The 13,104-nt window shown below is 50.8% G+C and overlaps 1 protein-coding gene across 1 annotated transcript; it reads right to left on the bottom strand.

Annotated features, from left to right (window-relative positions):
- Positions 1 to 10,202: 10,202 nt before the first annotated feature.
- LOC112124912 (gastrula zinc finger protein XlCGF49.1-like) lies at positions 10,203 to 12,301 on the bottom strand. The gene is made up of 2 exons (XM_029914151.1): positions 12,192 to 12,301; positions 10,203 to 11,794 (listed from the first exon to the last, which is right to left on the bottom strand). Exon 2 carries the CDS (start codon positions 11,744 to 11,746, stop codon positions 11,042 to 11,044), a length of 705 nt encoding a protein of 234 aa, XP_029770011.1. The 5' UTR covers positions 11,747 to 11,794; positions 12,192 to 12,301; the 3' UTR covers positions 10,203 to 11,041.
- Positions 12,302 to 13,104: the final 803 nt, after the last annotated feature.

Genomic DNA, 13,104 nt, shown 5'->3' with positions numbered 1-13,104 from the left:
GCTCATCATTCCCCCACCCCCCTGGCTCACCTGCTCCCCCCCCCGCCAGCCCACCTGCCCGCCCCCCCTCCCCCTCGCTCCCCTACCCCCCACCCCTGCCCCCTCACCTCCTCAGCCCCCTCTCCCCCTCCGCCGGCTCACCTGCCCTCCCACCACTGCCCGCCCACTCGGCTCGTCATCCCCCACCCCCCGCTCACCTACTCACCCCCTGCCACCTGCTCGCCAGTTCACCTGGCACCCCACCACTGCCCGCCCGCTTGGCTCATCATTCCCCCACCCCCCTGGCTCACCTGCTCCCCCCCCCGCCCGCCCCCCCCCCCGCCCCCTCTTGCCCCCCACCCCTGCCCCCTCACCCCCTCAGCCCCCTCTCCCCCTCCGCCGGCTCACCTGCCCTCCCACCACTGCCCGCCCACTCGGCTCGTCATCCCCCACCCCCCGCTCACCTACTCACCCCCTGCCACCTGCTCGCCAGTTCACCTGGCACCCCACCACTGCCCGCCCGCTTGGCTCATCATTCCCCCACCCCCCTGGCTCACCTGCTCCCCCCACCGCCAGCTCACCTGCCAGCCCACTGTTGGCCTCTTACCTTCTGCCGCTGCCCTTATCCCCGCCGCTGGCTCACCCTCACTCCCCAGCCTGCCCCTGGCCTCTTCACCACCCTGCCCGCCCCTGGCCTCTTCACCACCCTGCCCACCCACCGGCCGGCCGGCCAGCCAGCCAGCTGTTGGCTTGCCCCACCCTGTCACTTGCCTACTCACCCCCCATGGGCCGCACAGTGAGCCCAAGCGGGCCACATGCGACCTGGGGGCCATATGTTGTGCAGGCCTGAGCTAGATCATATCACTACAACTGCCCCAGCTCTAGATGGGCAACTATTCTCCACACTTCTAGTGAGGTCTCTTCTGACTAGAGAGGGGGCGTGTGTGTTAGGACTATTAAGCATTACTGCTGGCTATGTAGGGAGAGGAGAAGACCCCTGAATGAAGAAAACAAACTCTGCAGGCTATAGAATCTATGATCTGACTGGGCTGTATGTGTGAGTCTACAAATGCCTGTCTCGTTGCTCTGCCGGGGTTTTGGACAGAAGCCAGAGCAAATAGCCTGGAGGCCCTGCAGTGCACCCCTTAGTATACTAGAGTTTAGCATCCCATTAATCAGTCACAAGGTGGGGCTATGTGTAAAATACCTCATTTAAATGAATTTCAGCCAGGCCTGGCAGAGCATTAAAAGATCTAATGCTGAACGCATCTGGTGTATGTGTAAGCAAGCTCTGGCCTTGGCTACACTTGCGAGTTACAGCGCTGTAAAGCTGCCCCCAGTGCTGTAACTCACTCCCCATCCACACTGGCAAGGCATTTGCAGCCCTGTATCTCCGCGGTTGCAGCGCTGCATGTACTCCACCTCCCCGAGAGGAATAGCGAGTATTGCGCTGCCACTGCAGCACCAGTGTGGCCGCCCAATGCGCTGTGAATGGCCTCCAGAATTATTCGGCAGTATCCCACAATGCCTGTTCTAGCCACTCTGGTCATCAGTTCAAACTCTACTGCCCTGGCCTCAGGTAACCAACCATGTGACCCTCCCTTAAAATTCCCCAGGAATTTTAAAAATCCCCTTCCTGTTTGCTCAGCCCGGCATGGTGTGGAGTGCTATCAGCGAATCTTTCCAGGTGACCATGCCTCCACGTGCCAAGCAAGCCCCAGCATGGAGCAATGGTGAGTTGCTGGACCTCATCAGTGTTTGGGGGGAGGAAGCTGTCCAGTCTCAGCTGCGCTCCAGCTGTAGGAATTACAATACCTTCGGGAAGGTATCAAAGGACATGATGGAAAGGGGCCATGACTGGGACGCCCTGCAGTGCAGGATTAAAGTGAAGGAGCTGCGGAGTGCCTACCGCAAAGCCCGCAACGCAAACAGCTGCTCGGGTGCTCCCCCCGCGACCTGCCGATTCTACAAAGAGCTGGATGCGATACTTGGGGTTAACCCCACCTCCACTCCGAGCACCACCATGGACACTTCAGAGCCAGGGTGGGAGGAGGAGGAGGAAAACGGGAGTGAGGGTGGTGGGGCGGATGGAGATACCCCGGAATCCCTGGAGCCATGCAGCCAGGAGCTCTTCTCGAGCCAGGAGGAAGGTAGCCAGTCGCAGCGGCCGGTACTTGGTGGAGGACAAACAGAAGAGCAGGTTCCCGGTAAGCGGGGTTTTTTTTCGAGAAGGAATTTTTTCGGTGCGGGCTCTTTGGGAGAGGAAAGTTAGGCATGCATGCCTAGATGCGGAATAGCGCATTGATGTGGTTTCTCACATCGCAGTAATCGGCCTCGGTAATCTCCTCGAATGTCTCATCCAGAACGTGTGCAATGCACTTGCGCAGGTTTATCGGGAGAGACACCGTGGTCCCTGTCCAGCCAGGCTAACGTGTCCACGCCACTGTGCCGCGAGGGGCGGGGGGACCATTGCTGCACACAGGCAAGCTGCATATGGGCCAGGGCGGAAGCCGCAATGCAGTAGAAGACCCTCCCTTACTTCCCAGGTCACTCTCAGCAGCGAGATATCATCCAGGATGAACTCCTGTGGAAAATTTTGGGACAGTGTTCAGTGTAGGTGCCCCCTGCAGCTGTTGGCTCTCCCCAAGGCACAGAAACCCAGAGGACAGTACAGCCGTGAAACAATCAGTCCCCCTTACTCACCATTTTGAGGCTCCCGTGGGATATGTGTGCTCTGTTTGGGACAGGAAAATTATGCTATTGTGTAGACCCTGTGTGTGCCCTCCTTAAGTGCGGGGGAAATCATTACTCTGTCTGCTATAAACAATGCTGCCTCTGTTAAATGTTGCATTTTGCCTATACAGCTGCAACAACCTTGAGACCTCAGCCGTCCCTCTAATCGCCTGCTCAGAGACTGCAAAGACTCAGGAAGAGACCACGAAAAACCAAAGAAGACATGCTGCAAGAAGTGATGTGGCAGTCTATTAAAGAGAATGAAAAAGCACAGAACTGGAGGGAGAGAGAAAGCAGGATCCGCCAGGAAAACGCAGTACACCGGCGGCAAAGCACGGAGCACCGGCAGCAAAGCACGGATCGGCTCATAAGCATCCTGGAGCGCCAAGCAGACGCTATCCAGGAGCTCGTAGCCATGCAGAAGGAGCAGTACCGCAAACGCAACCCCCCCATAGCCCTTGTCCCCAAACTCTTTCCCTTGTGCCTCACTGTTACCTCCAACCCACTTTCCCCAACTTCCGGGTTCCTCACGCCACCAGCTGCCTCCAACACCAGTATCTTCACCACACAGCCCTGAAAACCACAACCCTTACCCTCTGCACTCAACCCCCATCACCATGCAGTATAGCTATCCTGAAGTGCAGCACTCACTGCACAGCACACCAGACAGGACATACGCGAATCTGTGATTGTACCATTCCCCACTCCACCCCGTTGCCCTTTCTGATTCCCAAGCAGTTGTGTTTCTTTTCAATAAATAAATTTTCTTTTCAATAAATGGATTTTTGGCTTTGAAAACATTCTTTATTATTGCATAAAGTAAAAGATTCCTTAGCTCAGGAAATAAACAGGCTCTGCAAGTTTGCTTAGCAAACACTGATTCCTAAAGATTGGAACTACTGCACTTCACTCCCGTGCAGGGCACCAGATATCACTGCTGGTTTTCAGCCTCAAATTACTCCCTCAAGGCATCCCTAATCCTTGCAGCCCCGTGCTGGGCCCCTGTAATAGCCGTGCTCTCTGGCTGTGCAAATTCAGCCTTCAGGTGTTCAACCTCGGAGGTCCATGCCTGAGTGAAGCTTTCACCCTTCCCTTCACAAATATTATGGAGGGTACATCACGCGGATATAACCGCGGGGATGCTGTGTTCGGCCAAGTCCAGCTTCCCATACAGAGATCGCCAGCGGCCCTTTAAATGGCCAAAGGCATTCGGCACAGTCTCAGCCTGTAGTTGAACCGTTCCTTGCTGCTGTCAAGGCTCCCTGTGTAGGGTTTCATGAGCCACGGCATTAACGGGTAAGCGGGATCTCCAAGGATCACAATGGGCATTTCAACTTCCCCTACCGTGATCTTACGCTCTGGGAAAAAAGTCCCAGCCTGCAGCTTCCTGAACAGGCCAGTGTTCCAAAAGATGCGTGCGTCATGCACCTTTCCTGGCCAGCCTGTGTTAATGTCAATGAAACGCCCACGGTGATCCACAAGCGCCTGGAGAACCATAGAGAAATACCCCTTCCGATTAACGTACTCAGATGCTAGGTGGGGTGGTGCCAGAATAGGAATGTGCATCCCATCTATCGCCCCTTCACAATTACGGAAACCCATTTGTGCAAAGCCATCCACTATGTCCTGCACGTTACCCAGAGTCACGGTTCTTCTGAGTAGGATGCGATTAATGGCCCTGCAAACTTGCATCAACACGATTCCAACAGTCGACTTTCCCACTCCAAACTGGTTTGGAACCGACCGGTAGCTGTCTGGAGTTGCCAGCTTCCAGATTGCAATAGCCACCTGCTTCTACACTGGCAGGGCAGCTCTCAATCTCGTGTGCTTGCGCCGCAGGGTAGGGGCGAGCTCCTCACACAGTCCCATGAAAGTGGCTTTTCTCATCCGAAAGTTCTGCAGCCACTGCTCATCATCCCAGACTTCCATGACGATGTGGTCCCACCACTCAGTGCTTGTTTCCCGAGCCCAAAAGCGGCGTTCCACGGTGCTGAGCATGTCCGTGAATGCCACAAGCAATTTCATGTTGTACGCGTTACGTGGCTCGATAGCATCGTCGGACTCCTCACTGTCACTGTCACTTTGGATCTTAAGGAATCATTTGACAGCCAAACGTGACGTGCTGGTGAGACTCGTCAGCATACACCTCAGCAGTTCGGACTCCATTTCCGACAGACAGATCGCGCTGCACAGAAACCTTTGAAAGATGGCGCCAAAGGTGGACGGAAACAAAGGGATTTCTGGGATGCGAAGCAATGCATCATGGGGCGTTGGGACAGGACCCAGAATCCCCCACACCCACGCTCCCTTCCTACAACCCATGGCGCCAGAATAGGAAGAGGTGCTCTGTGGGATAGCTTCCCGTAATGCACCGCTCCCAATTGCACTGCAATTGCAGCAAATGTGGCCACGCCATTGTGCTGTCAGCTGTCAGTGTGGACAGACTGCAGCGCTTTTCCCTACTCAGCTGTACGAAGACAGGTTTACCTCACAGTGCTGTACAGCTGCAAGTGTAGCCAAGGCCTCTGTAGCCAGTCCCTGTCTAGTACAGAGGAACGTCATTACCTTCAACTCATTGGCATTTCTCTTATTGTCCGTGGCTGGGTCAATCACATGTGCTGATGCATTTTTTTTTTGAATATGGTAGTCTATAATTTTCATTCACAAACACAGTGCACAAAACAGAGATCAAACCTCACGGAGCATAAATGAAGGTACCTCTCACGTTCGGCAGAATGTGCCATATTAGAGATGAGATTTGCACCTCTCGTAGACAGACAATGTCAGCTGGGAGGGGAGTGTAACATTGACCAACCAGCTTTACACTCCCACACATTCTGGTTCTTTGTCACTAGTGCCTGTCTGTGTAATTTAAACCATTCCACACCCGACTCCCTGCCAGCCCCCATCTATGCCCGACAAGTTCAGCTTGTGTTTGGATTCTATTAAGCAGAGCAGTGAGATCCAGCAAGCACTTCTGACTTCTTGCAAGGATTTTCTTGAAAAGTGTGTGTGTGTGTGTGTGTGTGTGTGTGTGTGTGTGTGTGTGTGTGTGTGTGTGACAGGAAGTTTCATAGCAGCATTTGCACCTGTGTGGGGACACCCCAATGAATTTCTAATCCATCGCATTAAGCACTCAGCCAAAAATCCCTAAAATCCAGCTTCTTCACGACCCTTCAGTTGAGTTCTCTATAGGAGGGAGCTTCTAGGAATTGGTATTCCTGGCTGCAGGTTGGGTCTGGCTTCCCCCAGCCTTTGGATCCATGTAATACATGATCCCCAGGGGAGCCATTTCCTAGAGCTTCCCCATGTCCTGTGGAACTCAGGACAGTGAGAAACATGTAGGTTATCTGTAAGGTGAAAATTTATGTAAATCATGAGAATATTTCTCCTTTATTTGCAGTAGAGGGAAGCCTCATAGTTCCTATAAGGCCAAATGTTGATATTTCTGTGGATGTCTGCTTATACAGGGAAATTGACAGTTGATATTGATATCAGCAATTTCTGGGTATCATTTATATAAAGATGTGCTCTTTAATAGTCTATCAAATTTATCATTCAGCAACATAGTATCTGCTCACTTTTATCAATGTGTATGTAGAGTGGATATCAACTACTCTCTGAATTCACGCATGGGCATGGTCCTCCCCTCCTCTTGCCCTGCCCTCGGTTGCTCTGTGGCATTTAAGCCTTTCCTTAGAGCTGTCAGCAACAGCTGCCTCTGCTCTAGGGCCCAGAGGAGGAAAGGTGTGCTGGGCTCCAGCCGGGGACTCTCTCCCTCCTGCCTTTCCCTGACTATTAAGCCTGGCCCTGGAACTGCTTCTCTTAAGTGCCATGTGGGCAAGAGGAAGAGCGTGGCAGCTGCAGGTACAAGGACCAAACTTGTGGGCATCAGGTGAAGCAGCAAGAAACACAACCATTAGGTCAACCCACTGGAATCTCTTGCCAGACTGTTAAATTCTAGGGTCCCAACCTATGGCAGCCAGCTTGTTGAATCAGCCGGACCAAAGCCCTAGCTCTAGCGGGCATTGGTCACTCAACAGGAAGGAAAAAACTCACTTTGGTGTACTTAGGAACAAGGAAATCAAGCACATTGAGCTCCAAGGTTTTACAGCAAACCAACACAGCACCCGGAGGTCCCACTGGGATTTGAACTCAGATGGCAGGATTCAGAGTCCAGAAGGCTGAACCATTACATCATTGAACCTGCAGTGGTTGTCATTTCGGGACTCCTGTGAGACCCTCAGCTGGTCGGTTTGCACTCTGCGTTCATTGCTTCCCTCCAGCTGCTTCCTCTCTCGGGACTCTCTCTCCTCCTTGGTCTCTCCTGCTCTCCTCCCCTAGACATTGAACCCAGCCCTTGTTGCTACCACCACGAACTGGCAGAGGGGCCTATAAGTCCCCTGCCTGAGGGGAGGCCAATGCATGTGGTGGGCCATAAGCACCACAGGTTTTAACCCTGTTTGCTTCCTTCCCCATGTCTCTTACTTAGATTATATACAAGTACACCTATGGCTGGGATATGAATTTGTGGGCACAGCATTGTGCACTGGGCTTCCAAGACAGCCTGTAATTCAGCAAGGGGTTTGCAGCAGGGCCTTGGCCTGGAGTCAATTTTCTCTCCGCAGAGCAGATGGGGGATGCACTGGGACCAGCTCCTGGTTCTTTTTGTGAACTGGTTCCCCATGAGGACACACCACAGATCACTGCAATCTATGTAGGGGACAACCACCTGGGAATATTCTCCAGGCCCCAGCTGATTTAGAAAGTTAAATGTGATATTGCACAACATAGAACTATGGGGCCAGGTCCCATGGAAAACAAAGGGGAGCGGGAAAAGAAAGAGCACAGAAGAGAAGGAGAGATGGGATAGAAAAAAAGTCTCTAGAGAGGGAGCAGCTGGAGAGAACAAAGGAGTGCAGTAGACAACAGGGGAGGTAGGTTTGTAGAAATTTTGGTGGTGCCCAGAGCCTGCCCCCCCCAAAACTCCACCCCCACCTAAGGCTCTGGGAGGGAGTTTGGGTGGGGGAGGGGCTCTGGGGTGCAGGCTCTGCAATGGATTTTGGGTGCTGGGTGCAGGCTCTGGGCTGGGACAGGGGGTAGGGGTGAGGGGTATAGGCTCTGGGATGGAGTTTGGGTACAGGTTCTGTGCTGGGGTGCAGGCTCTGGGAGGATGTTGCAGGCTCTGGGAGGGTGTTTGGGAATGGCAGGGGGTGCGGAGGGAGCAGGTGGAGGCTCTGGGAGGGAGTTGGGGTGCAGGTTCTGGGAGGGAGTTTGGGTGCTGGGAGCAGGCTCTGGGCTGGGATGGGGCTGGGGGTGCAGGAGGAGTGAGGATCATGCATTCAGTCATTTCATAGGGCAGAGTTTTAAGGCTATTAGGATTTGGGGAACTATTCTTCCTAGCATCTTCCCTTCACCCCCACTGAGCCCCATTGTTACACCCCAATCTAATACCCCAATCTAATAGAAAGGCTGGGAGGTCTCCAAGTTCATAAAAAGAAACAGACAAAAAATAGAAAAAGGAACAAAACATTTCTAAGATTATAAGGGGTTGGATCTCTGCACCTCTCGGTCTTTGGATTCACCTGAGATAGGAACTGTAGCTGCAGTTTAGGAACCAGGTAATGGCATAGATGCTCCAGCACGTTGGGCTAGCAGGCTTTGCAGGTACAGGGAGACTAGTGCAGGCTGCATAGCCTGTTGCTGTTGTGCTTCATTCCCCAGAAGGGATCAGTCCTGGGATCCTGGCAGCCAGTCTCTCTGAGGCTATGTCTACATTGGCAGAATTACTGCGCCGGGAGTTACAGTGCCGCTCAGAGAGCACTGAAGGGAAACTGCTATTGTGTGTTCACACTGTCAGCTGCCTATGCAATAGCGTGTTCACACTTGCAGCGGTATTCAGAGCAGTGCACTCAGTATCCCACTGAGCATCTCTTCCTCTTATGCCGCTAAGAGTTGTGGGAAGGTGGAGGGGGTCGCGGGGCATCCTGGGTCCTGTCCCAATGCAGTGTGATGCATTGCTTCACATCCCAGCAATCCCTGTGCTTCCATTCACATCTGGCGCCATCTTTCAATGGTTGGTGTATTGCGCATTCTGCCTCTTCGGACAGCAGGAATGGATCCCGCACTGTTGACCAATATGCTGCTCGCTCTTATTAACACATCATGAGTGTCAGTGGAGTTATTCCTTAAACTACAAAGACAAGCGGAATACAACATTGATCTCGCTATGCATAGTAGCTATGACATGAGATTGCTTACGGCATTCACAGAGGTGCTGACCACAGTAGAATGCCGCTTTTGGGCTCGGGAAACAACCACTGAGTGGTGGAATCAATCGTCATGCACATCTGGGATGATGAGCAGTGGCTGCAAAGCTTTCGGGTGAGGAAAGACACATTCATGGGACTCTGTGATGAGCTTGCCCCAGCCCTGCAGCGCAAGGACACGAGAATGAGAGCTGCCCTGTTATTGGAGAAGTGCGTGGCAATTGCACTGTGGAAGCTGGCTACTCCAGACTGCTACCAATCGGTCGCTAATCAGTTTGAGGTGGGAAAGTCGACCATTGGACATGTGTTGACAAAAGCGTGCAAGGCCATTAATTGCATCCTGCTCCGAAAGACTGTGACGCTGGGCAACTTGTGTGACATTGTGGATGGCTTTGCACAAATGGGCTTCCCTAACTGCGGAGGGGCGATAGATGGCACGTATATTCCAATTCTAGCACTATACCAGCTAGTCACGGAGTACATTAATCAGAAGGGGTACTTCTCTATGGTTCTCCAGGCACTTGTGGATCACCGTGGGCATTTCACTGACATTAATGCAGGCTGGCCTGGTAAGGTGCATGACACACACATCTTTCAGAACACTGGCCTGTTCAGGAAGCTGGAAGCAGAGACTTTCTTCCCAGAGCAGATCACCGTAGGGGAAGTCAAAATGTCCATTGTGATCCTGAGAGACCCTGCCTACCCCTTAGTGCTGTGGCTTATGAAGCCATACATGGGGCACCTTGACAGCAGCAAGGAGCGGCTCAACAACAGGCTGAGCAAGTGCAGAGTGACTGTTGAGTGTGCTTTTGGCCATTTATTTGTGAAGGGAAGGGTGAAAGCTTCACTCAGGGCTGGACTACTGAGGCTCAGCACCCGGAGGCTGAATTTGAACAGCCAGAGACCAGGGCTCTTAGAGGCGGAGCACAGGGCCATAAGGATCAGGGATACCTTGAGGCAGCAATTTGAAGCTGAAAGCCACTAATATTTGTTGCTATGTATGGGAGTGCAGTGCTTATAATGCTAGGAGAGGATTGTTATTGGTGCAGACAATGCACTATGAAGGCTTAAGAAAATTGCCTGTTGCTTTGCAGGGCTCTGTTTGCTTTCAATTAATGGAATAAGGATTGCTTTCAAACCAAAACGATTCTTTTATTAAAAAGCAACCACCGTCGGAGAGACTGTTTAAACAAACAAAAACACATCAGCACTGTACGGGATGGGTAAAACGTTACACATCTTGTCTCAAGTAATTTTCCTCTTAACAGAAGATTTATTTTAAAATTTATCAAAATAAATTCAATTTTAAATAGAAATAAATACAGGCCACACTGGGTCTCTATTCTCGTGCATGCTATTTCTCTCACATATTCCCCCACTCTAATTCCTTTGCAGTGAGGTTTTAATTTCAGGATTAGCCACCATTTCCGATAGAGTAGGAGGGGGCAGGGAGAGAACTAGAAGAAAACCTGAATCATACTGTAACACTGAAAGTTATCACAGATCAGCCTCTTACATTACACTAATTAACTTCATGTTTAATTTCATTGTCACTGATTACTAACAATTGCTTTGAAATGGGGGAACAGTATAACCGTGATGCTCAGGGTTTGTTTAGACTAGGAAAAGTGATGGAGTTTAGGTCAGGTCAAGGGGAAAGCTAATGCCAACCACTGCACCTGGGCTGCCTCTGCACTACAACTAGAATTGTCTTTTTACACCAAGATCACTAACTTGAGCAGCCAACGCCACGTACAGTCCTAGTGGCTGTAAGGCACAGGTAGTTTTTGCCTCATTGTAGCTTGTTAGGATCAAATCTCTCTCTCCCACCTGGAGCTGATGAACATTCCTGGCTGAGGGACACACACTCCTACGACTCAAAAGGAAAGGAGTTGATAGAAAAGATCACAGGACTGACCCCAAAGAAGGGTGAGTTGAAAAAGGCAGAAGCAGGCAACTCATCTGGGGGAGCTGAGCGACCACGACGAAGATGGTGCAAAGATCACTCTGTGGGAATCAGCAAATGTGACTTTTTTTTAAAGAAAAGTCTTTGGCCAGCCCTAGTCAAGGCATTTATTACAGTTCTCTCTCATGTGGATTTTCTGATGTCTAGTAAGGATTGAGCTCTGATTGAAGCTTTTCCCGCACTCAGAGCACGTGTAGGGTTTCTCTCCTGTGTGGATTCTACGATGTGTGATCAGGTCAGAGCTATTATTGAAGCTTTTCCCACACTCAGAGCATAAGTAGGGTGTCTCTCCTGAGTGGATTTTCTGATGTGAGATGAGGGCTGAAGTATGAATGAAGCGTTTCCCACACTCAGAGCATCCATAAGGTTTCTCACCTGTGTGGATTTTCCTATGTCTGATAAGGTTTGAGCTCTGATTGAAGCTTTTCCCACACTCAGAGCACGTGTAGGGTTTCTCTCCAGTGTGGGTTCTCCAATGTCTGATGAGGGTATAGTTCTGATTGAAGCTATTCCCGCACTCAGAACATGTGTAGGGTCTCTCTCCTCTGTGGATTCCCTGATGTCTGAGAAGGTGAGAGCTCCCACTGAAGCTTTTCCCACACTCATGGCATATGTAGCGTGTCTCTTCCAAGTTGATTCTCTCACGTGTAATAAGGTCTGAGTCGCTCCTCAAGTTTTCCTCTGGCATCTGCTGAGTCTCACAGGCTTTTGCTTTTTCTGGGAGTGCACTATGTTTTTCTGGAAACATTGCCTTTGGATCTTCCTGATAATGTCTCATGTGGTTCCACTTGGTCAGCATCTTCCTGCTGGGGTTTTGCCTCCTTATTCTCACTCACCATTCCAACACCTGATGGGAGAAAGAGAGAATTCAGACATAGGTCACTACCTGCACCATAGAGAAAGGAAATCTCAGAGAGAAGAATGGAAAAGGGATGAACAAACCAAAAATATGTGCAGGAGAGATCAAACCTATCAGGAGCGGATTTTCCCCAGAGGAGAGAGAGGAAGGGATCAGTTCTGGGTCCGCGTCTCACCAGAACTCTCAGGGGAAAGTGAGATGGGGAGGGTCCTGCTGCCAGTTGTCAGCCAGGAAAGGTGGGAAGCCATGAGTGACCTCTGCCTAGTGATTCCACATCTGCAGGGAACAGTTCTGAACTTGGAGAGCTCACAAGGCCTTTGTAGGGCATTCCAAATATTTCCTGTATTCACAGACAGTTTTTGAGTTGGTTTAACCAATTCCCTACCTGTGCAGGCAGCTCTCGGGAGCACTTCTTTCTCAGAGCCATGGAGGGCCGGGACCCACGGCTCTTCCCCTCATTCCAGCTGCGAGATCACATCAGGTTTGGAAACTGGAAACCCTACTCAAGGCAAAGAAAAGAAGGGAGGTCCATGGCATTTGTGGGATACTTGTCACAAAGAATATTTCATGGTTTTAACCCCAGTTCATTTTTAAGCAGTAACATCCCAAGACCAGCTTCCTTGGCTCAAAGTGGCAGGAGAGTTGTTATTATTGTAAATCATATTCATTACCTTAGTGCCTAAGGACCAACTAACAGTGGGTCCCCATTTTGCTAGGCAAAGTCCAAACCCAGAATAGTAGATGGCCCATGCCCTGAAGAATTTACAATCTCAGTAGACAAGACACACACAGAATGGGGGAAGGGGTAGAATCCACTGTTAGAATATAGATATTCAGGCCTGCCTGTAAAGTCTATGCTTTAAGAACTTAGGTGTATTTTTATCACTTAGCTAGTTACAGGGGTATAAAAACAAAGAATCAAAATCACAGTCCCTCTGTGTATGGGCCTTCTCTCACTAGGATAGTCTGAGGCCTTGTTCTTAGGCTAAGGCCTTTGGCTAAGCAGCAGGGGCAGCCATAAGCTGGGAAGCGTAGGGTCACATCCTCACATCCCACACCAATCACACTGAAATAAGGTGGTATTGGGCTGTTAGGAAGACGATCCTGTCCAGATAGTGCCCATCACCACCAGATAAAGAAAGAGATCTTAAGATGGTTAAAGAAAACTTAGTTTGATAGCATCCTGTCTGGCAAGAAATCACTTTGCTCTACAGCCAAAATGCTTCTGAAATAAATGTAGTCAAAATTTATTAATTCTGGGTCACTGAGAATGAAAATGATGCTTAAAATTGTTGATT

This window comes from Terrapene carolina, unplaced genomic scaffold, assembly GCF_002925995.2.
Source record: "Terrapene carolina triunguis isolate 2854851 unplaced genomic scaffold, T_m_triunguis-2.0 Scaffold32222, whole genome shotgun sequence".
NCBI classification, from domain to species: Eukaryota; Metazoa; Chordata; order Testudines; family Emydidae; genus Terrapene; species Terrapene triunguis.
The sequence above is the reverse complement of the archived record's forward strand: the minus strand, read 5'-3'. Positions and strand labels throughout refer to the sequence as shown.

Bases quoted from the DNA above. Each gene is read 5' to 3' on its own strand.
- LOC112124912 (XM_029914151.1), bottom strand. From the start codon at position 11,746: ATGCTGACCAAGTGGAACCACATGAGACATTATCAGGAAGATCCAAAG.